General features: G+C 42.7%; 1 protein-coding gene across 2 annotated transcripts in view; it reads left to right on the top strand.

The window, feature by feature from the left end:
* Positions 1 to 13,161: 13,161 nt before the first annotated feature.
* PPP2R2A (protein phosphatase 2 regulatory subunit Balpha) overlaps positions 13,162 to 18,991 on the top strand; it is a 79,246-nt gene continuing 73,416 nt past the window's right edge. Inside the window, exons 1-2 of one of the 2 annotated variants that reach the window (XM_070459643.1) lie at positions 13,162 to 13,483; positions 15,322 to 15,396. In XM_070459643.1, the coding sequence (XP_070315744.1) occupies positions 13,477 to 13,483; positions 15,322 to 15,396 (82 nt within the window). In that variant the 5' untranslated portion in view covers positions 13,162 to 13,476. Of the gene's footprint in view, positions 13,484 to 14,874; positions 15,008 to 15,321; positions 15,397 to 18,991 lie in introns of those variants that run through there. The other variant, XM_070459642.1, reaches the window with a different exon arrangement.

Below are 18,991 nucleotides of genomic sequence, written 5' to 3'. Positions count from 1 at the left end.
CCAGACCACCTGACCTGCCTCCTGAGAAATCTGTATGCTGGTCAAGAAGCAACAGTTAGAACTGGACATGGAACAATGGATTGGTTCTAAATCAGGAAAGGAGTATGTCAAGGCTGTATATAGTCACCCTGCTTATTTAACTTAATATGCAGTGTACACCATGAGAAATGCTAGGCTGGAGGAAGCACAAGCTGGAATCAAGATTTCCAGAAGAAATATCAATTACCTTGGATATGCAGATGACACCACCCTTACGGCAGAAAGCAAAGAGGAACTAAAGAGCTTCTTGATGAAAGTGAAAGAGGAGAGTGAAAAAGTTGGCTTAAAACTCAACACCCAGAAAACTAAGATCATGGCATCTGGTGCCATCACTTCATGGAAAACAGATGGGGAAGCAATGGAAACAGTGTCAGACTTTATTATTTTGGGCTCCAAAATCACTGCAGATGGTGATTGCAGCCATGAAATTAAAAGACACTTACTCCTTGGAAGGAAAGTTATGACCAACCTAGCAGCATATTAAAAAGCAGAGACATTACTTTGCCAACAAAGGTCCGTCTAGGCAAGGCTATGATTTTTCCAGTGGTCATGTATGGATGTGAGAGTTGGACCATAAAGAAAGCTGAGCACTGAAGAATTGATACTTTTGAACTGTGGCGCTGGAGAAGACTATTGAGAGCCCCTTGGATAGCAAGGAGATACAACCAGTCCACCCTAAAGGAAATCAGTCTTGAATATTCATTGGGAGGACTGATGCTGAAGCTGAAACTCCAATACTTTGGCCACCTGATGTGAAGAACTGACTCATTGGAAAAGACCGTGATGCTGGGAAAGATTGAAGGCAAGAGGAGAATGGGACATCAGAGGATGAGATGGTTGGATGGCATCACCAACTCAGTGGACATGAGTTTGAGTAAACTCCAGGAGTTAGTGATGGACAGGGAAGCCTGGCATGCTGCAGTCCATGGGGTTGCAAAGAGTCAGACACGACTAAGTGACTGAACTGAACTGATTGCTACCTTATCACAGCGTCATTTTGTTCAGCCTCTCCCTCCAGGCACAAAGGAGTATTTTCCCCTGAATGAGTTGCCTGGGGCCAGGAAACCTATAGTGGGGGTTATATCTGTGTGTGCTCAGTCATGTCTGACTCTTTGCGACCCATGGACTGTAAGGCACCAGGGTCCTCTGGAGTCCATGGAATTTCCCAGGCAAGAATACTGGAGTAGGTTGCCATTTTCTTCTCCAGGGATCTTCCAACCCAGGGATCCAATCTGATTATTTAATCAAAGAGGCCAAATTGTTGAGGCAAGTACTTGAGATGGATGGAAATCTTCTTAGGTTGGAAAGGACTCTGGCAGCAGACATAGGTGGGGCACTCGATAGCATCCTCTTGTGACCTTCTAAAGAACCACAGATTTTTCATTTTGAAGTTTGGTGGGGATTGTGAACTTTGCTATGGTGGAGGAGGTTAGGTTGTGGAGGTGGGTGCTTCAAATAGCATGTGCAAAGAGGTGCCTCAGCTAATTTCCCTTGCCAAAAGCAATTTTGAAGTTTAACTTTTGTTGTAGCGTTATTGCCTTCCAAATTAAGAAGTCATTAAATTTAAATTTTTCCTGCAAAGCTACCAACATACCATGTCAGAGAGGTTTTGCAGGTCTATTAAGTGTAAGCTGAATGTGATTCATTAAGCTTTCAATTTTCTCTAAAGCCATCTTCAAGTGTTGGTGGAAGTGTTTATAAGCTTTTAGGGGGCGAGAGGGGAGTCTGTTCTAAAGATGAAGGGGGAACCTCCCTGATGGTCCCGTGGCTAAGACTCCAAGCTCCCAATGCAGGTGGCCCAGGTTCGATCCCTGGTCCGGGAACTAGGTCCCATATGCCGCAACTAAGAGCCTGCATCCTGCAGCTAAAACCCAGTGCAGTCAAATAAAAAAAATATTAAAAAAATTAATAACTAAAGATGAGAGGTACACTCACATTAGACTATTATTTTGGAGCTTCATAGGTGAGTTTATGTGCATTGGGGCTTCCCTCAAAGCTCAGTCAGTAAAGAATTTGCCTGCAACACAGGAGACCCAGGTTTGATTCCTGGGTCGGGAAGATCCTCTGGAGAGGAAATGGCAATCCACTCCAGAATTGTTGCTTGGAGAATCCCATGGACAGAGGCACCTGGCAGGCCTCTGGGGGTCACAAGAGAGTTTATATCCTCAAGGAATTTTTACTTGACCAGTTCTAGTTTGAGTGTTTTTTTTTTTCCCTGGCTGAACTGGGTCTTAGTTGCAGCACACAGAAATTTAGCTGTGGCATGTGGGATCTAATTCTCTGACCAGGGATCGAAGCCAGGGCCCCTGTATTGAGAGCATAGACCATAACCACTAGATCACCAGGGAAGTCCCAGCTTTTTTAAAAGTATGTGTATTTGAGGACGTATCTTCCATAAGTGTTCTGGACAAAATACGATACCAAGGAAACTAACAGAGAAATAAGCAACTGGGAGGGATGACAGGAGAAACATTAGATTGAGTGGATAGAGCCCCAAACTGCTTCCCAGCTCCCAGCCTCTCCACTAACCAGCTGGGTGACCTCGAACAAGCTGTCAGCATTGAATAACAAATGCCTTTATTTCTTAGAACCCCAAGGTGTCCTCATTTATCTTATGAACATCTTTGAGATAATACACATGGCAAAGCTGTTCAAATGCAAGATATTATTGCTGATTTTGTTGTCATAAGTAATAATGTGAGGTTTGAAACCTGAATTGTGGTAAAAGCTGAGATGAGCAGGGTTTCAGCTCACTCAGATACTTGCATGGTGAACGTAGGAAGACCTGCACTGGCAACCCTTGCCCCCCATCTTTCAGGAGCTTTCAGTGCTTAAGGCAGACTCATTGTTGGACCAGTGTTTGAATTCAGGAGAGCTACTGTTGAGGTTGGACACTGGCAAACGTGTGTGTCAATATCAAAGGTTATTTTCTGGGTGGTTAAATGACGATTAAACTGACTGTTGCTGAAGGGCCTCGAAGCAACATGGACTGAACTTGGACATGGTTGAATAGGATCCAGTAATCAATATTAGAGAACCCCCAGGTTCTTGAATGTATCAGACCCAATGAAAGTGAAAAGTGAAAGTAAAGTTGCTCAGTCGTGTCCAACTCTTTGCAACCCCATGGATTGTAGCCTACCAGGCTCCTCTGTCCATGGGATTTTCCAGGAAAGAGTACTGGAGTGGGTTGCCCTTTCCTTCTCCAGGGGATCTTCCCGACCCAGAGATTGAACCTGGGTCTCCCACATTGTAGGCAGACGCTTTCCCGTCTGAGCCACAGTAATTACCCAATAGCTTATCAGACCCAATAGCTTATCTAAATAGTGTGAAACTGATGAATAGAAAGTCTGTTCATCCTACATCAAAGATCTAGGATTTGGGGTTGAGTGTTCCATGGCTAAGAATGTGTGTAAGTAAGGAAGTATGTGTAAGTAAGAACTCACAGGGGCTACGCTGGTGGTCCATTGGTTAAGAATCTGCCTGCCAGTGCAGGAGATGCAAGAGACATGGGTTTGATCCTTGGGTCAGGACAATCCCCTGGAGAAGGAAATGGCAACCCACTCCAGTATTCTTGCCTGGGATATCCCATGGACAGAGGAGCCTGGTGGGCTACAGTCCATGGGGTCACAAAGAGTCAGACATGACTGAATGACTGAGCAGCAGTCAATGAAGGGAACAAAGGGTTCAACCCCTGGTCCAGGAAGATTCCACGTGACTCGGGCAATTCAGCCCGAGCACAACTACAGAGCCCCTATAGACCTCCTATTATAGAGGATAATCCCCCCACTCACTGCAACTAGAGAAAGCCCATGTGCAACAGTGAAGAGCCAGCACAGCCAAAAATAAGTAAATAGAAAAAGTTTTTAAAAAAGAACTCATGGAAGAGCTGCTTCATCAGTGTTATTGCTGAATCTGGTAGAAGGATGAAAAGTGAAAGTGAAAGTCGCTCAGCCATGTCCAACTTTTTATGACTCTGTGGACTATACAGCCCATGGAATTCTCCAGGCCAGAATACTGGAGTGGGTAGCCTTCCCCTTCTCCAGGGGATCTTACCAACCTAGGGATCAAACCCAGGTCTCCCACATGGCAGGTGGATTCTTTACCAGCTGAGCCATAAGGGAAACCCAAGAATACTGGAGTGGGTAGCCTATCCCTTCTCCAGCAGATCTTCCTGACCCAGGAATCAAACCGGGGTCTCCTGCATTGCAGGTGGATTCTTTACCAACTAAGCTATCAAGGATGAAGGACAATGCCAATTCTGCTGCCAGAGGGCTCGGAAGAACAATTAGCACTCAAGAATTTCTTATGACTTAACTACAGAATGCTCTGAGTTAGATATGCATAGGACAGGATAATGGTAATGTACTAACAATAAACTTTATATAACAGATGTCCAAACTGAGGTTGAAGCACAGAAACAATAACCTAAGTAAGTCCTAAAGTACACTATCAAACATTGGAGCAGAATCATGGATGGATGTCTAGGGGAAATTATGGAAGCAACACTAACTGGCAGGAGGGTTAGAAATGAATAAGTAACAGTTTCAAGAATGTCAAACTGACCTTTATTGCAACTCAAAAACAACCTTAATTTGTAAGCACTGATACCTTTCGATGTTGTTTAGTCATCTTTATTCATGACCACACATATTCAAACATCCCTATTTTGCCGTCTTGATAGGAAAAAGATTCATACCCAATGTACAGGCTTGTTTTAGTAAACATCTTAAAACTGATTTTTTTTTTTTTTTTCGCTGCTTGGAGTGACTTGTGGGATGTTAGTTACCTGACTAGAGGTGGAACCTAGGACCCCAGCAGTGAGAGTGCAGAGTTTTAACCACAGGACCACCAGGGAACTACCCTAAAATTGGAATTTTAAAATAAAAAGTTCAGATTTATTATGGAGATGAGGCTCATCATAACTGAAATACATCAATGCAATGAAACACTTTAGGGTAAAAAATACGCTAATTAGGAAGGAAAGCAGAGGATAACTCTCAGACAGAGATTTATTATGTAGGAATGCTGCTGCCCAGTGAATGGACAGTGATGTGCCCGTAAATGTTTAGCAACTTTTTCCAACTTTCTGATGTGGGATGGAGGGGACCCTAGCATTTGCTTATTTCTGAGGTGTAAATATTCCCATCAAGACCAGTTCCCAGGTCCCTACAAATACAACAGACATAAATAAACCCAAGAGCCTAATAAGTAGTAAGATGTAGTAGAATAATTGGGAAATGATGAAATTTGAATATTTATTACTTATTACCATTGTTTATAACTTACATGATTTAATTGTAAGTTTTTATTATTTATTTATTTATTTTTGACCACTCCAAGAGGCATCCAGGATGTTAGTTCCCTGACCAGGGATTGAACCCATGCTCCCTACAGTAGAATCTTGGAGTCTTAACCACTGGATCACCAGGGAAGTCCATCTAATTTATTTTCAATAATGGCTGTTTTTCTTTTTTTTAACAACCAGCTCACAAAATTCCTGAAAATTTTAACAATCAGCTCTTAAAAGCCAGTGTAAGCAACCACAGCAATGAGTGAAGGAACATCAAAGCATTTATAGGGCAAGATAAAAAAGAAAAAAAAAAAGGAAGGAATAGCAATGAAATATTTTTTTACTTATATGAAAATACAGAGAAATGTGAGTTTAGGTTCTTCTTCATTTAAGCTACTTCACTATTGAATGATTATACTCAAATAACTCTGGCTCATGGATCAAAGTCTCTTGTCCCCTAAGTTTGGTGATGTTTCCATGTTAGATCTTTTCTGCTGCAGATTCACAATGTACTGTTGACCCCTGAACAACGCACGTTTGAACTGCACAGCTTCGCTAATTGGCAGATTTTTTTTTCAATAGTAAATACTACAGTACAACACAATCTATGATTGGTTGAATTCGTGGCTCGGAAACTCGGATGGGAGGAGATGCATTGGCAGAGGGCCGACTACAAGCTAAAGGCAGATTTTCAACTGTGCAGAGGGTTGGCACCTCTAACCCCAGCGTTGCTCAAGGGTCAACTGTATATTTAAAAAGTCACACAGTAAAGAACCCATTTATACCTCATGTTCCCCAACATTTTTGACCATAGAATCATTTTTTTCCCATAGAATACTTTTTTTTTCCCATAGAATATTTAAAATAGAAAACAGGTGGAAAATAAGTGGAGGAACACTGCTCTGTACATCTGCGGTAAGCAGCCTGACCCTCAACACTTGCCATTAATGATTTCCATCAGACACCTTATAGCATGTTGATCAAAAGTGTGGATATACTAAATCAGTGATTCTCAAGTTTGACTGCACATCAGATTCACCTAGAGGATTGACTGACTGATAAAAACTGTATATATGTAAGGTATTCACTATGGCATTTTATACACAAAGAGTGAAATGATTACTACAATCTAGCTCATTAATGTATCTATCGCCTCACATAGTTACTGGGGTGTGTGTGTGTGTGTGTGTGTGTGTGTGTGTGTGTGTGAGATGAGCACATCTGAAATCTACTGTCTCGGCAAAATTTTCTTTTTTGGCCATGCCAAAAAACATCATGGCATCCAGGATCTTACAGCAGTTCCTGGATCAGGAATCGATCATACCGGTGCCCCCTGTAGTGGAAGTGCAGAGGCTTAACCACTGGACCACCAGGGAAGTCCCTAAATGTATTATTAACTATAGTGATCATGCTGTACATCGCATCTCCAGAACTCATTCATCCTACATAACTGCAACTTTGTACCCTTTGACTAACATCTCCCTATTGCTCTTTACCTCTAGCCCCTGGCAACCACCATTCTACTCTCTGCTTCTGTGAGTTTGACTCACAGTTTTAGATTTACCTATAATTGACATCATACAGTATTTTCTTTCTGCATCTGGCTTTTCACTTAGTATAATGCCCTCCAGTTTCATCTATATTGTTTCTAATGGCAGGATCTCCTTTTCAAGGCTGAATGATATTCCTATATATACATCACATTTTAAAAATTCATTCTTCTGTTGACAGACTCTAAGATTTGTTTTGGAGTTTGGCTATTATGAATAATGTTACAATGAACTTGATAGCACAGATAATTCTTTAATTAATTTAATTCCCCTTGGATATATACTCAGAAATGGGGTTGGTGGAAGCTTAAGAGACCTAGTAAATCAAAATATTTGGAGTTGGAGCCTGGAAGCTCTCTTTTTAAGAGGCTTACCCTGTTAGACATATTATCTTTGGTTGTGGTAGTCCACTTTTTGCTAATAATTTGTTAATGTGTAACGTACAAATTTTTGAGCATGTAATGCGACCGATAATCATGAAATCACAGGGCTCTGGATATAAGAACTTATAAATGCCTTAAGACAATATATCTGAAATATTTATTTTTTTTTGGCTGCACCAGGCAGCTGCTGGGATCTTAGTTCCCTAACCAGGGATCAAACCCATGCCCTCTGCAGTAGAATTGTGGAGCCCTAACCACCGGACTTTAGCCACCTGATATGAAGAACTGATTCATTGGAAAAGACCCTGATGCTGGGAAAGATTGAAGGCAGGAGGAGAAGGGGACAACAAAGGACAAGATGGTTGGATGGCCATCACTGATTTGATGGACATGCGTTTGAGCAAGCTCCAGGAGTTGGTGATGGACAGGGAAGCCTGGCATGCTACAGTCCATGGGGTTGCAAAGAGTCGGACACAACTGATCAACTGAACTGAACTGAACTGATCTGAACCACCGGACTGCCAGGAAATTCCTTGATATCCTCTTTTAAAAAAGAGAATTTTTTTGGTGGCATTTTGCCACCAAATCTTAAGCTGAAAAATCTTTGGAATAATTCTCTAGAAAGAATTACAACTACATGGCTTTTTAGACTTTTTGTGCAAATTAATTGTCATTTCTATGAATTGATCACCAAACTATTACCAATAAAATCTCAGTTATAGGAACTTCCCTGGTAGTCCAGAGGATAAGTCTCCAAGCTCCCAGTGCAGGGGGCCCGGATTCAATCCCCGGTCCCACATGCCACAGCTAGAAATTCTGTGAGCCGCAAGACCTGGCAGCAGCCAAATAAATAAATAAAAATATTTTTTAAGGTATCACTTATGAAGGAGAAAAAGATAAAACTTTCTATTTGTTTATTCAAATATTTATCAATTTCCTACTATGTTCCACAGAATACGTATCAATCCAAAAAATGAGCCATTAGGAAGAAAGATTCAGGAGCTATGTATAAACACCTATGCATATAAAAGGGCCTAGATCACAATATTTTTTTAAAGACTTTTTGATGTGGGCTATTTTTTAAGTTTTTTATGAATTTGTTACAGTATGGCTTCTGTTTCATGTTTTAGTTTTTGACTGTGAGGCATGTGGAATCTTAGTTCCCCAATCTGGGGATCAAACTCATACTCCCTGCTATGGAAGCTAAAATCTTAACCAGGAAAGTTAATCTTAACCACCAGGAAAGCTCCCCAAATTACAATATTTGATTATCAAGTCCAATGGGCTCCTGGCAACATTAAGGGAAATAGAGTTTGCACAGAAGAGGGCAGGTAACAGTTTTACTCAAATGGGTAGTTGTTGGGCCTGAATTGTTATATTTATTTCTGAGCATCCCTGTATGATACATTTGGAATAATTAGATTTTATACAGAGGATATTGACTGAGATAATGCATTGATACATAGGCCAAATCTGGATCAAGGAAGGAGGCTTTGAAGAAGTTAAGTTGATTATTGTGGAAAAGAGAAAATGTGGGAGACGTAGTTCTATTCTAGTATCTAAACCACATTTGTGTTCACGTTGAAGAAGTCCCTTGTGGGAGGGGTCAGAGTTTGCAGAATAAAGCTCCAGTGAGGTATTAATACATTTCTGTATAATATAGGGAAGAATGACTTAGTGATTATAGCTATCTAAAAATAGAATAGATTTTAGTTCTTGGTTAATTGGAAGTTCCTAAGCAAAGACTAAATGAACACTGGAGGGCATCTTGACAGTGAGTTCTACATCTTGAATATTGTGGAATGAATAGTTTTGGGAAACAGTCTTTCAGGCCAAATATGTAAATATTAAGAAGTTATGTAAAAATTGCTGACATCTGCTTATAATGGGCTTTCCAGGTAATGCTAGGGGTAAAGAATCTGCCTGGCAATATAGAAGACATAAGAGACTGGGGTTTGATCCCTGGGTCTGGAAGATCCTCTGGAGGAGAAAATGGCAGCCCACTCCAATATTCCTGCTTGGAGAATTACATGACAGAGGAGCCTGGCGGGCTATAGTCCATGGGGTCACAAAGAGTCAGTTGTGACTGAGAGTCTGAACATACGCACCACTTATAATATTCCCTGTAAAGTCCCTGAACCTGCTCCATATCAGAAAGCATGACCCTGATGGGTATGCTAGAATTTTAAACCATATTATTTTATTTTTCTTAAATTTATCTTATTCAAGTATAGTTGATTTCTAATGTGTTAATTTCTGTGGTACAGCAAAGTGGTTCAGCTAAGCACATATACATTCTTTTTCATATTTTTACCATTATAGTTTATCACAGGATATTGAATACAGTTCCTAAACCAAATCATTTTCTAATCAGGAAGCTCTCACTTTCATTTTTATTTATTTTTTGGCCATCGTGCATGGCATGCAGAATCTTTCCAAGCAGGGATCAGACCCGTGTCCTCTGCAGAGGGAGGAAGCGTGGAAGCTTAGCCACTGGACAGCCAGGGGACCCCGAGACCTCTCCTTTTTCCTTTGAGTTGATGATCTTTCCCAGGCACTGTAAGTCCTAATCTCCTAGAGGAAAGGAGCACCTAATAACGCCACTTCTATTTACTGAGGAGGAGGTTTGTGTTCATCTAACTCCTAGGAAAAGAACAACCTTCAAGTGATTCTCCCCTCATCCCATAATATTCTTTAAAAAGCCTTCTTGCAAAAACCCACAGATAAGTCTTGTTATCTGTGTCCTAACTGGTGAGACTGTGGTTGTCCTTTGAGTCTTTCAGTTCAGATTGTAAGCAAAACACGTCCAGGCCTTACAGTCTTTGTAGGACCCCCTCAGGAAAACCCAGAGGGAATTTTCCTCTTGGTTTAACTAAGCCAAACCCAGTTCTGCTGGCAACTATTACTTTGTACATCTTACATGCGGTCAGTTGTTGATGTTCTGGCTCAGACTCACATGGAAAAATGCTTGCATAATAGTACGTGGTTCATGTGAGTGAGGGAACGGTGCCCTATGGGATTCTCTTGGGTAATATGTATTCAGGGACATAGGACCTGTGGAAGTAGTGGGGATGACTACCCAGAAGCAACTTACATATTTAAACAATTACTGCCTAACAAATGTAGATTGGCATGACCAGGATAATTTGTAAAATGTCTCTTTCTTCCACGATTAAGAAGGGTGAGTGAAAACACCCACTCAATTTATGATATGACCTGGTGGTTCAGCAGTAAAGAATCTACCTGCCATGCAGGAGCCGTGGGTAGGGAAGATCCCCTAGAGAAAGAAATGGCAACCCACTCCAGTATTCATACCTGGGAAATCTCATGGACAGAGGAGCCACAGTCCAGACCATGGGGTCACAAAAAAGTTGGACATGACTGAATGACTAAACAACAGCAAAGCAGTAAGGAGCCAACAGGTCAGCGTTTTCCTTCCTAAACCAGAGAGATGTATTCATTCATCCACCAATCCAACAAATTATGTGGCTGATGATATGGATATGATTAAAACAAATCTCCTGCCCTCACAGAACTCAGTCTAGTAACAGACACATATTTAGGTGATTCTAACATAATCAAGTAAGAGAGAAGGGCATTAGATTTTATGAGACTATTTCGGAAGGATACCCAACACAGCTGAAGGTGAAAGGGAGCAGGATTCTATGGTCCTGCCCGAACCCCCTCCACCCCCCCCCCCAACCCCTCCAGAGTCCTTAACCTGTCTTTTGTCTGTGGAAAACTTTAGTCAATAAATTTAATCAGAGACTTGAGAAATAGGGAAACAAAGGAAAACAATCAAAGGAGACTAAATAAGAATAACGTACTCATTAAGCATAGTTAAGGACTTTTAGTTCTTTCTCAAAGGGCCATAGATAATATTCTGAGCCATAACTTGTAAGCTGTCTTATAGATATTCAAACACCATGTGGAGACATAAACTACTTGGTGACAAGAGTATACCCAGGACATGAGCTGCCACAATTCCAAGAACTGATCACAAAGAAATGGGAACAAATGACCCTGGAACTGAAGATTAACTGTACCTAAAACAATCAAGACGACACACTGCATTGAAGTTTTTTGGGTTTTTTTTTTTGCATTGAAGTTTTGTATCTTACAGGTAGCTGAAAGTTATACAGGGTGGATTTTTAGTTTGGGTTTGTTCATTGGTGAAGCGAGAAATACTAATGTAGAAGTGGAGACATAATACAACACTGCAGCTGTTCCATCTGGAGGAATTTTGAAACTTGCAATGCAGGAGACCCAGGTTTGATCTCTGGGTCAGGAAGCTCCCCTGGAGAAGGAAATGGCAACCCACTCCAGTAATCTTGCCTGGAGAACCCTATGGACAGAGAAGCCTGGCACGGCTACAGTCCATGGAATTGCAAAAAAGAGTCGGGCACAACTGAGCGACTAACAGTTTACAATCAAACTCCTCTGCAGATCAACAATAAGGCAGTGGGCTTTCCTGGTGGCTCAGTGGTAAAGAGTCGGCCTGCCAAAACAGGAGACACAGGTTTGCTCCCAGGTCTGGGAGGATTCCACATGCCCTGGAGCAACTAAGCCCGTGAGCCACAGCTATTGAGCCTGTGCGGAAGCCCAGGGCTCCCTAGAGCTAGTGCTCCACAAGATAAGCCACAGCAAAGAGAAGCCCAAGCGCGGCGGCTAGAGAGTAGTCCCCACTCCCGCAGCTAGAGGAAAGTCCCAGCAGCAAGGAAGACCCAATACAGCCATCTCCCCGCCCCTCAAAAAGAACCAAAAAAGAAGAATTAGGCAGAAAGTGGAAATAATGTAGAGGAGCTGCAGACAGTCATAAACTTTCCTTTGGTCTCTGAATGCCTTATCACCCTTTTCTGCCTTAAGGTCAAATCCTGGATGTTTTTCGACGTGTTTTTAGTGTGGAAATCGTGGTTCTCTATTCTGTAGGAGTATTGCAAAGACTGAGATATGTAATGTGTATGTTTTTAGGGGCTGCATGCATTATTAGCGCATCTTTTAAAGAAGTACGCATCCTCTCTGGACTGATGGGTGTTTCCAGTTTATTTTTATCCTTAAACCTTCTAACTCCACTGAAGATGCTTTCAATACAAATCTAATAATACCGGCAGCTCACGTTTATCACGTACTCAAATCATTTAATCTTTGAAACAATCCTATAAGGTAGGATTGTTACCCTCATTTCCTGCGTGGAGTCAGAATCTGCTGCGTGGTTTCAGAGCCCAGCACTTAACTACTGTTTCTGCACTTTTGGCGGAACAGATCTGGGTCACCTCTTCGACCATAATCTACTAGCAAACTCAGTTTTCCTTTTTGAAACCATTCTCAACTGCCTTCACTTATCAAGGGCTCTCGCCTACGTTCCCGGGTCCAAGAGAAGGTAATTTAATTCACACAGATGGCACCCGCCCAGCCACGTCCTTCTCAGATTCGCGAACTTTCACCTTGCCTGAGCAGCGAGTCTGCACCACCGTCCCTTTATTTTACCGGTCTCGGAGCTGCCCGATAGTCATTATTTTAAGTAGCAATACAGTAGGAGTATTCTCTAAAAAGACACAGGTCCCCATCAACTCTTACGAGCGAGCACGTTAAATGGACCACTGAGCCTGCCCAGAGTGCAGGCACTGGCGCGAAGGTGTGGGCACCGAAGCGCAGCAGGACCTCGGACTGGGACCGACACGGCGAGCACAGTGGGGGCTACAGCCAGGGACCAGAAACGCTCGGGCCAGGCCCGCTGGGACGAAGCGGGCGGAGCGGGGCGGGGCGCGGCGGGAAGGGGCGGGGCCAGGAGCCCGCCGGGCAGCTCCCCCGCCCCTCCCCCTCCGCTCCCCTCCACAGCCCCGCCCCGCCCCTCCGGCCCAGCCCGGCGGCTCCGCCCTCCGGGTGACGTCACTGGCCAGGCCAGCCGGCGCCATTTTGAAAGTGGAGTCGCCTGCCCTGCCGCTGCCGCCGCCGTCGCTGTCGTAGCCGCCGCCGCCGCCGCCGCCGCCGCTGGAGAAGGAGCAAGAGTGGGGAAGCCCCTGAGTGAAATCCACCATCCCGCCGCCTGGTCTGCCCGCCCCTCCTTCCTTCTCCCCCGACCCCTGCCCCCTCCCCCCACAGGTGCCATCCGCCGCCATCCGCCCTCTCTACCCCCCCATCCCCAGGTGAGGGGGGTGAGTTCAGGAAGCGGAGACCCCGAGGAACCCAGCCGGGTCACCATTTGCAGCGCAACATGGCAGGTAAAGGAGAAATCACCCTCTCCACTGACAAGGCACCGCTTCCTTCCTCCTCCCTCCATCACCCCCTAGCGACCGCCTGCGCCTGTCGGAGAGCCACGGGGCGCCCCTCGGATTTCAGGGAATTGGTCGGGTGGGGTGGGGGTGGGGAGGGTTCTGGGGAGGCGAGTGGTCGCTGTGGCATCGCAGTGGCTTTTAAAATGAGGGCTGGCGCCTGGGCATGGGTGGGGGTGGGGTGTGTGCCGGCGAGCCGAGGGGTAAGGCGTGGGTGGGGCGGGGTGGGGGCGACCGCCGATTTGTCCCTGCGGCCTGGGAGCCGGGAGAAACCTCCGCCCCCGCGCCCCCCCGGGGGGCTTTTTTGCCGCTCTTCCTTCCGGTAATTCCTATTTTTCTCCCTTCTGCAAGCCTTCTCCGGTGTTTCTACAAATAAATCTATTTTGCACCGAGAAGGAAGAGTGCTTTACAAGTTAAAATACAATGGGGACATAGTGTATTTCTTTCCACTGTGGGTACGTATATTTTTGAGATTAAGCCTGAATTTTTTGGGGGATCTGGAACCATTCTCCCTTTGGTTTCTTACCGTTTACATCCAAAGAGTGCAAGGCCTCTAATACAGCAAGTTGTGTGAAAAATGTAATTTAAACTTATGTTTTGCATGTTAGCTTTTGTGCAGATGTCCTTTTCCCAAAAGGGTTTCATGGAGTTAGTTAAAATAGTTGTGGAGTTCAGAGATATAAATAGCCAACGGAGGAGAGATTTAGGTAAAAGCTTGGAGGGGGAAAAAGATGCAGAGAGAAAACCAGGTTGGAATATTCAACAAGGAATGGAGGTGAAGGGGGAGAAAGGCAATTGCTTCGAGGATTATTTTTGTACATTTTGATGTTGCTGAATATCGTCCTTCATGTAGTATAATCAATTCTAGATCTCGATCCAGTGTCTTGGTAGATGCAGGACATTTTCCTCCGTGCTTGAAAGTGGAATAGAAACATTCAGGGACTAAACCCGTTTTCTGTGCTTACATCAATATTTAGACAGATCACTAAACCTGTAAAAAAGTTAACATGTTGGATCGGCTTAGGGTTTGCTGTGAATAAGTTGCTTTTTGGCCTCGTTGAATAATTATGTGAAATTACAGTTGTTTTGTTTTGCACAAGATGATGACAAATGAGCAGAATTCATTCTTTGCAAGGTCCTTGGGCTTCTGAGGGATTAGGTGAAGGGGAGGCGAAACAAGCTTCCTGTGGCCGTCCCTTCAGGAGCATTCAATTCAGTTTCTCTTCCTCTCAGTCTGGAGCCAGTGATTTGCTGGTAATGAACTGCAAAGAAATGGGTGGCGAGGTTGTGTTTGCTGTTATGTGCGCCTGTGGTGATAGGGTTCATATGAATCACTGCTCCTCACCCAGGCAGTAATGTTCCTGAAGTTTTCTCTTCGTTCCGTGTTTTATGGTAGCTTAACCTTATTAACTCTTCTGCAGGCTTTTGTACCCTTAAAGAAAAACTCTGACTTTTGGTATTTACGTTTTTCTGGTAGGTCTTGCTTGATGTGAGGCTTTTACTGTATTTGAGGGGAAGGAAAACTGGAAGGAAAGTTCTGCACTCTTGTACAGGGGTGATGATAGTACATGGACGACAGATATTTCAGACCTGGAATCTCTCTTTTGAAGACAATACCAACTGTTGGGGACTAACCTTTTTCCAAATTTTAGTGCTCTGGGGTGGTGGTTGTATCTGTGGGAACTACCGGGCGGTTAGTCTCATGCCGACCGTGGATACCATCGCTGTGTTTACGAGAGTAAACATGAACAGAACTCAGTTTTAATTGGTATGTTTTCTTTTTCCAGGAGCTGGAGGAGGGAATGATATTCAGTGGTGTTTTTCTCAGGTGAAAGGAGCAGTAGATGATGATGTAGCAGAAGGTAAGAGAGCTTCTAATAATGCAGAATTTGGATATAGTATCTTTTCAAAATCTCAGGTGCTGAAGGACTTTGTAGCAGCTGAGTTCTGTATTGGTTTAAGGACGTTTTATGTTTGTTGTCCAAGCAGTGGGAGAACAGTTTTAAAAGGTAGTCTTAAAATATTTTATTGTTTATGCTGTGTTTTATTATTTTTTTCCTGATTAAAATGAGGAGCACTAGATAATGGTGTATATAAAACTGTCATAAGAAGAATCTGGTCCATATGGTAAATGTGTCTTTGCTGTGTAAATTTCATGTACCAATAAATGGTGATACATTTTCATGGTTATGCACCGTATTTTTAGAGATAGCATCTTTCATTTTTAAGGGGGGTTTTTAGTTTTTTTCTTTTTTTAACTTGCCTACTTTGAGAGTGTGGTGTTGAAGTTGGCGTATTCTGTGAAGAAGTGCTGGCTCTAATGATGCCTTTAATTGTCTTTTAAAGGTTAATTTGGGTGGATAAGAAAAGACAAGTGTAATGGGTATAGAGTATGTCTTCTGTATTCTTAGAAACTGGATTTGATCAGTTGAATTGCTTAGGTATTTATTTTTCCCCCAGATTTATTAGCATATTTCAGAATTCTCAAATTTTGAAACTTCAAGATTTTTGATTTCTGATGGCATTTGAGATGGTCTTAGACGGAGGAGACATTTTTCATAAAATAGTTGTATTACATCATTGTTCAAAAATATTAAGGTATGAATTTTAATAGTATTCTGTGTCTTGAATTACAGTAGGAATTGTCTAAAACTCAGATAAATTAAAATAAGTACTTTTAATTTTCAAAAATTTGTTTAGTGAAAATTTATAAATTCTCTAGATTATGTTGTCCTCAAGATAAGATCCTGTTTCTGACCTCCTGTCAGTGTGCTGTTTGTTCTGACAGTTTTCCGGGTGATGCTAGGGTGATGGCCTGTGTTGAGCCAGTTGAATGCTTGGGTTTGCTTGTGTCAGTGTCATTCCGATTAAATACTTGATCAGAGCTTGTGGAGTCCTGTTGGGGAGCCAGCTGGCTTCCGTGGCACTTAAGATAGGTCTGTCGCGTTTCTTTCTCTTGAATCCTCATCCGTTTTGCAGATGAGAAACTGGAAGCTTAAAGGAGTTGAGACTCATTGCTGGTCATACAAATAGTGCAAATCAAGGTTTTCTGGTGAAGCCTGTGGCATTCAGCTTGTTCAGAGAAAGAAATCCCAAGTTCAAGGGAGGAGTCATGTGTTACTCATTTTGTAACTCCATTACCTGTTGAACAGTAGGCACTCAAATATTGGATCATTAGTTCTGTGCTGTTGTGTAATACACACCAAGTTATGAAAGTGCTGGATCCTTGAAAAACATTCCTTTGTTGATTTCCATTTATTTCCTTTATCAGAGATCTGCTGGGGGCCTGCTAAACATACTAGGGGTCCAATGTGTCTAGAATATAAACCCTGCCCTGAAGGAGTTCATAGTTTGCTTGCTAAATAGGCAAAGACCACATGAATTTTATTTAATCAGAAGAAATTGATGATTTCAAACTTAACCTAACTGAACCAAATGATAGTTTGTGACATATATGATGGATCAGTAAGAGTTTTCTTTTGCTAATACTTAGTAGCTGCATTTTGCTACTGATTCATTACATAATTTTCATCTGAGGTTGTTAAGTATTACTTTTAACACACAGTACACTCTTGGCATTTTAACATGCCGAAGTGTGGTATGATTTTAATAAAAACATGATTTATTCTAGTACCTGTGTCCATACAAATGTAGTAAGTATAAAAAGCACTCAATTTTCAAGCTTTAAATTTGGGTATTTTTGTATACTATAGTTTGCATACTATAGTCTGATATGTTTATTTTACTAAGAAAAGGTTTGTTTTTCTGAAATAAAATAAGATTAATACATTTCCCCCTGGCTTCAGAGTGTGATCTGTAAATGATTACATCCGGGTCAGTCTTTGGCTTGCCTGCTTTCTGTTAAGGATACACCCCAAGTTCTTTTCCATCAAAGGCTCCAAATTGTCTTTTCCTCCTACGCACAGTCAGCTGTCATGGCGTACCCTTTTTACCTCTGTAATGCTTTAATCTTCTTTCCGTGCCCACTTTCACCTTGGTTAAGGTTCTCAGTATTTCTCATCAGGATTGCTGTAACTTCCTAAATGATTCCTTGCTTCTTGTTAAATGTTTTGCTTCTAAGTTAATCTTAAATGCTGCCCAAGTTTGTTTTCCTTAGACGTTTTTGGTGGTTACTGTACCCACAGGATTATGAATTACCTTCAGATATTTTAGCGTAGAATGTGAGATGAGACTTCTCACCAATATGACTCCTACTTCTTTAAGCTTCTTTGCCAGTGTGTTTTACTGTCCAGGTGAATGGATACTGTTCTTCAGACAAGTCCTGTACGGTCTTACTTGGAGGTCTTCGTTTTGTCTTCGTTTTTCGCGCTTCTTCCCATGAAATGCCTGACGCTCCTCCCACTCTTCTCTTAGCAGAATCGTATTCATCCCTCAAGTCACGTCTGTAACCCTTATTCTCATCTCACTTTTCCAGAAATATTTAAAACCTTCCTTCTTAGCACTTTGTATCTATAACATTTAGCACCCCCAGCCTTCACTGTTGCACTGTAAGCTTAGTGCAGGACTGCTTACCTTTGTCCTCTGTGTGGGACTTTCTACGTAAAAACTGCTGTGCTTAGAACAAAGCCTGGAGCCCGGTGGTGTTCAGTGTTTACTGAGTGGAGGGATAAAAATGTACTGCTACGGGATTATGAAGGAGGACAGATATGGGTGAAAGGTAGGGTGATTGAGACGTACTTTTTACTTGGCAGCTTTTTAAGTGGATTGATGATGCATATATAGCCGTATAATAGGAAGAAGTGAGGAGACCTTGAGTTTCTATCCTAGTAACAGGCTAGTATATGTCACTCTGGGTTCCAGTATGCTTAGCCTTAAGAAAACAGAACTGGATTAGGTGATTGCTGTTGTTTCTGGTCATCTAATCTTATTAATTCTCAAAGATGTCTTAGAAAAGAGACAGCCTCATATTGTTACTACTAGTAAGTTAAGTTGGTTGAGATGTTGGATTCTCTGGGGGCCTTCATTTGAAAAGAAGACGACAGTGGTCTTGGTTACTCAGGACTCAGGATTTTTCCTTAAGTACATTTCAGAACATTTCAGGGGGACTTCCCTGATGGGTCATATGGTAAAAATCTGCCTGCAATGCGGGCGACCCAGGTTCGATCCCTGGGTTGGGAAGATTCCCTGGAGAAGTGAATGGCTACCCACTCCAGTATTCTTGCCTGGAGAATCCCCTGGACGGAGGAGCCTGGAGGACTGCAGTGTATGGGGTCGCTAAGAGTCAGACACGACTGGGCGACTGTCACATTTCAGAACTGAGACAGAGTTTGGACATTTGATCATATACTCTTATTGTCCTTTGGCCCTAGTAGGCCCTTGGATGTTGACAGCCAGTGTTGGGTTACTTACTCTATGCCCTGTGTTCTTCAGGCACTTCACGTCGTTTACCTGTGATGTAGCTGCTTGTCTTGGAGAAGGATGAGGCACTAAAACCCC

The sequence above is a fragment of the Odocoileus virginianus genome, chromosome 31, assembly GCF_023699985.2.
Source record: "Odocoileus virginianus isolate 20LAN1187 ecotype Illinois chromosome 31, Ovbor_1.2, whole genome shotgun sequence".
Taxonomy (NCBI): domain Eukaryota; kingdom Metazoa; phylum Chordata; class Mammalia; order Artiodactyla; family Cervidae; genus Odocoileus; species Odocoileus virginianus.
Note: the sequence above shows the minus strand (reverse complement) of the source record. Positions and strands in the feature narration are given on the sequence as shown.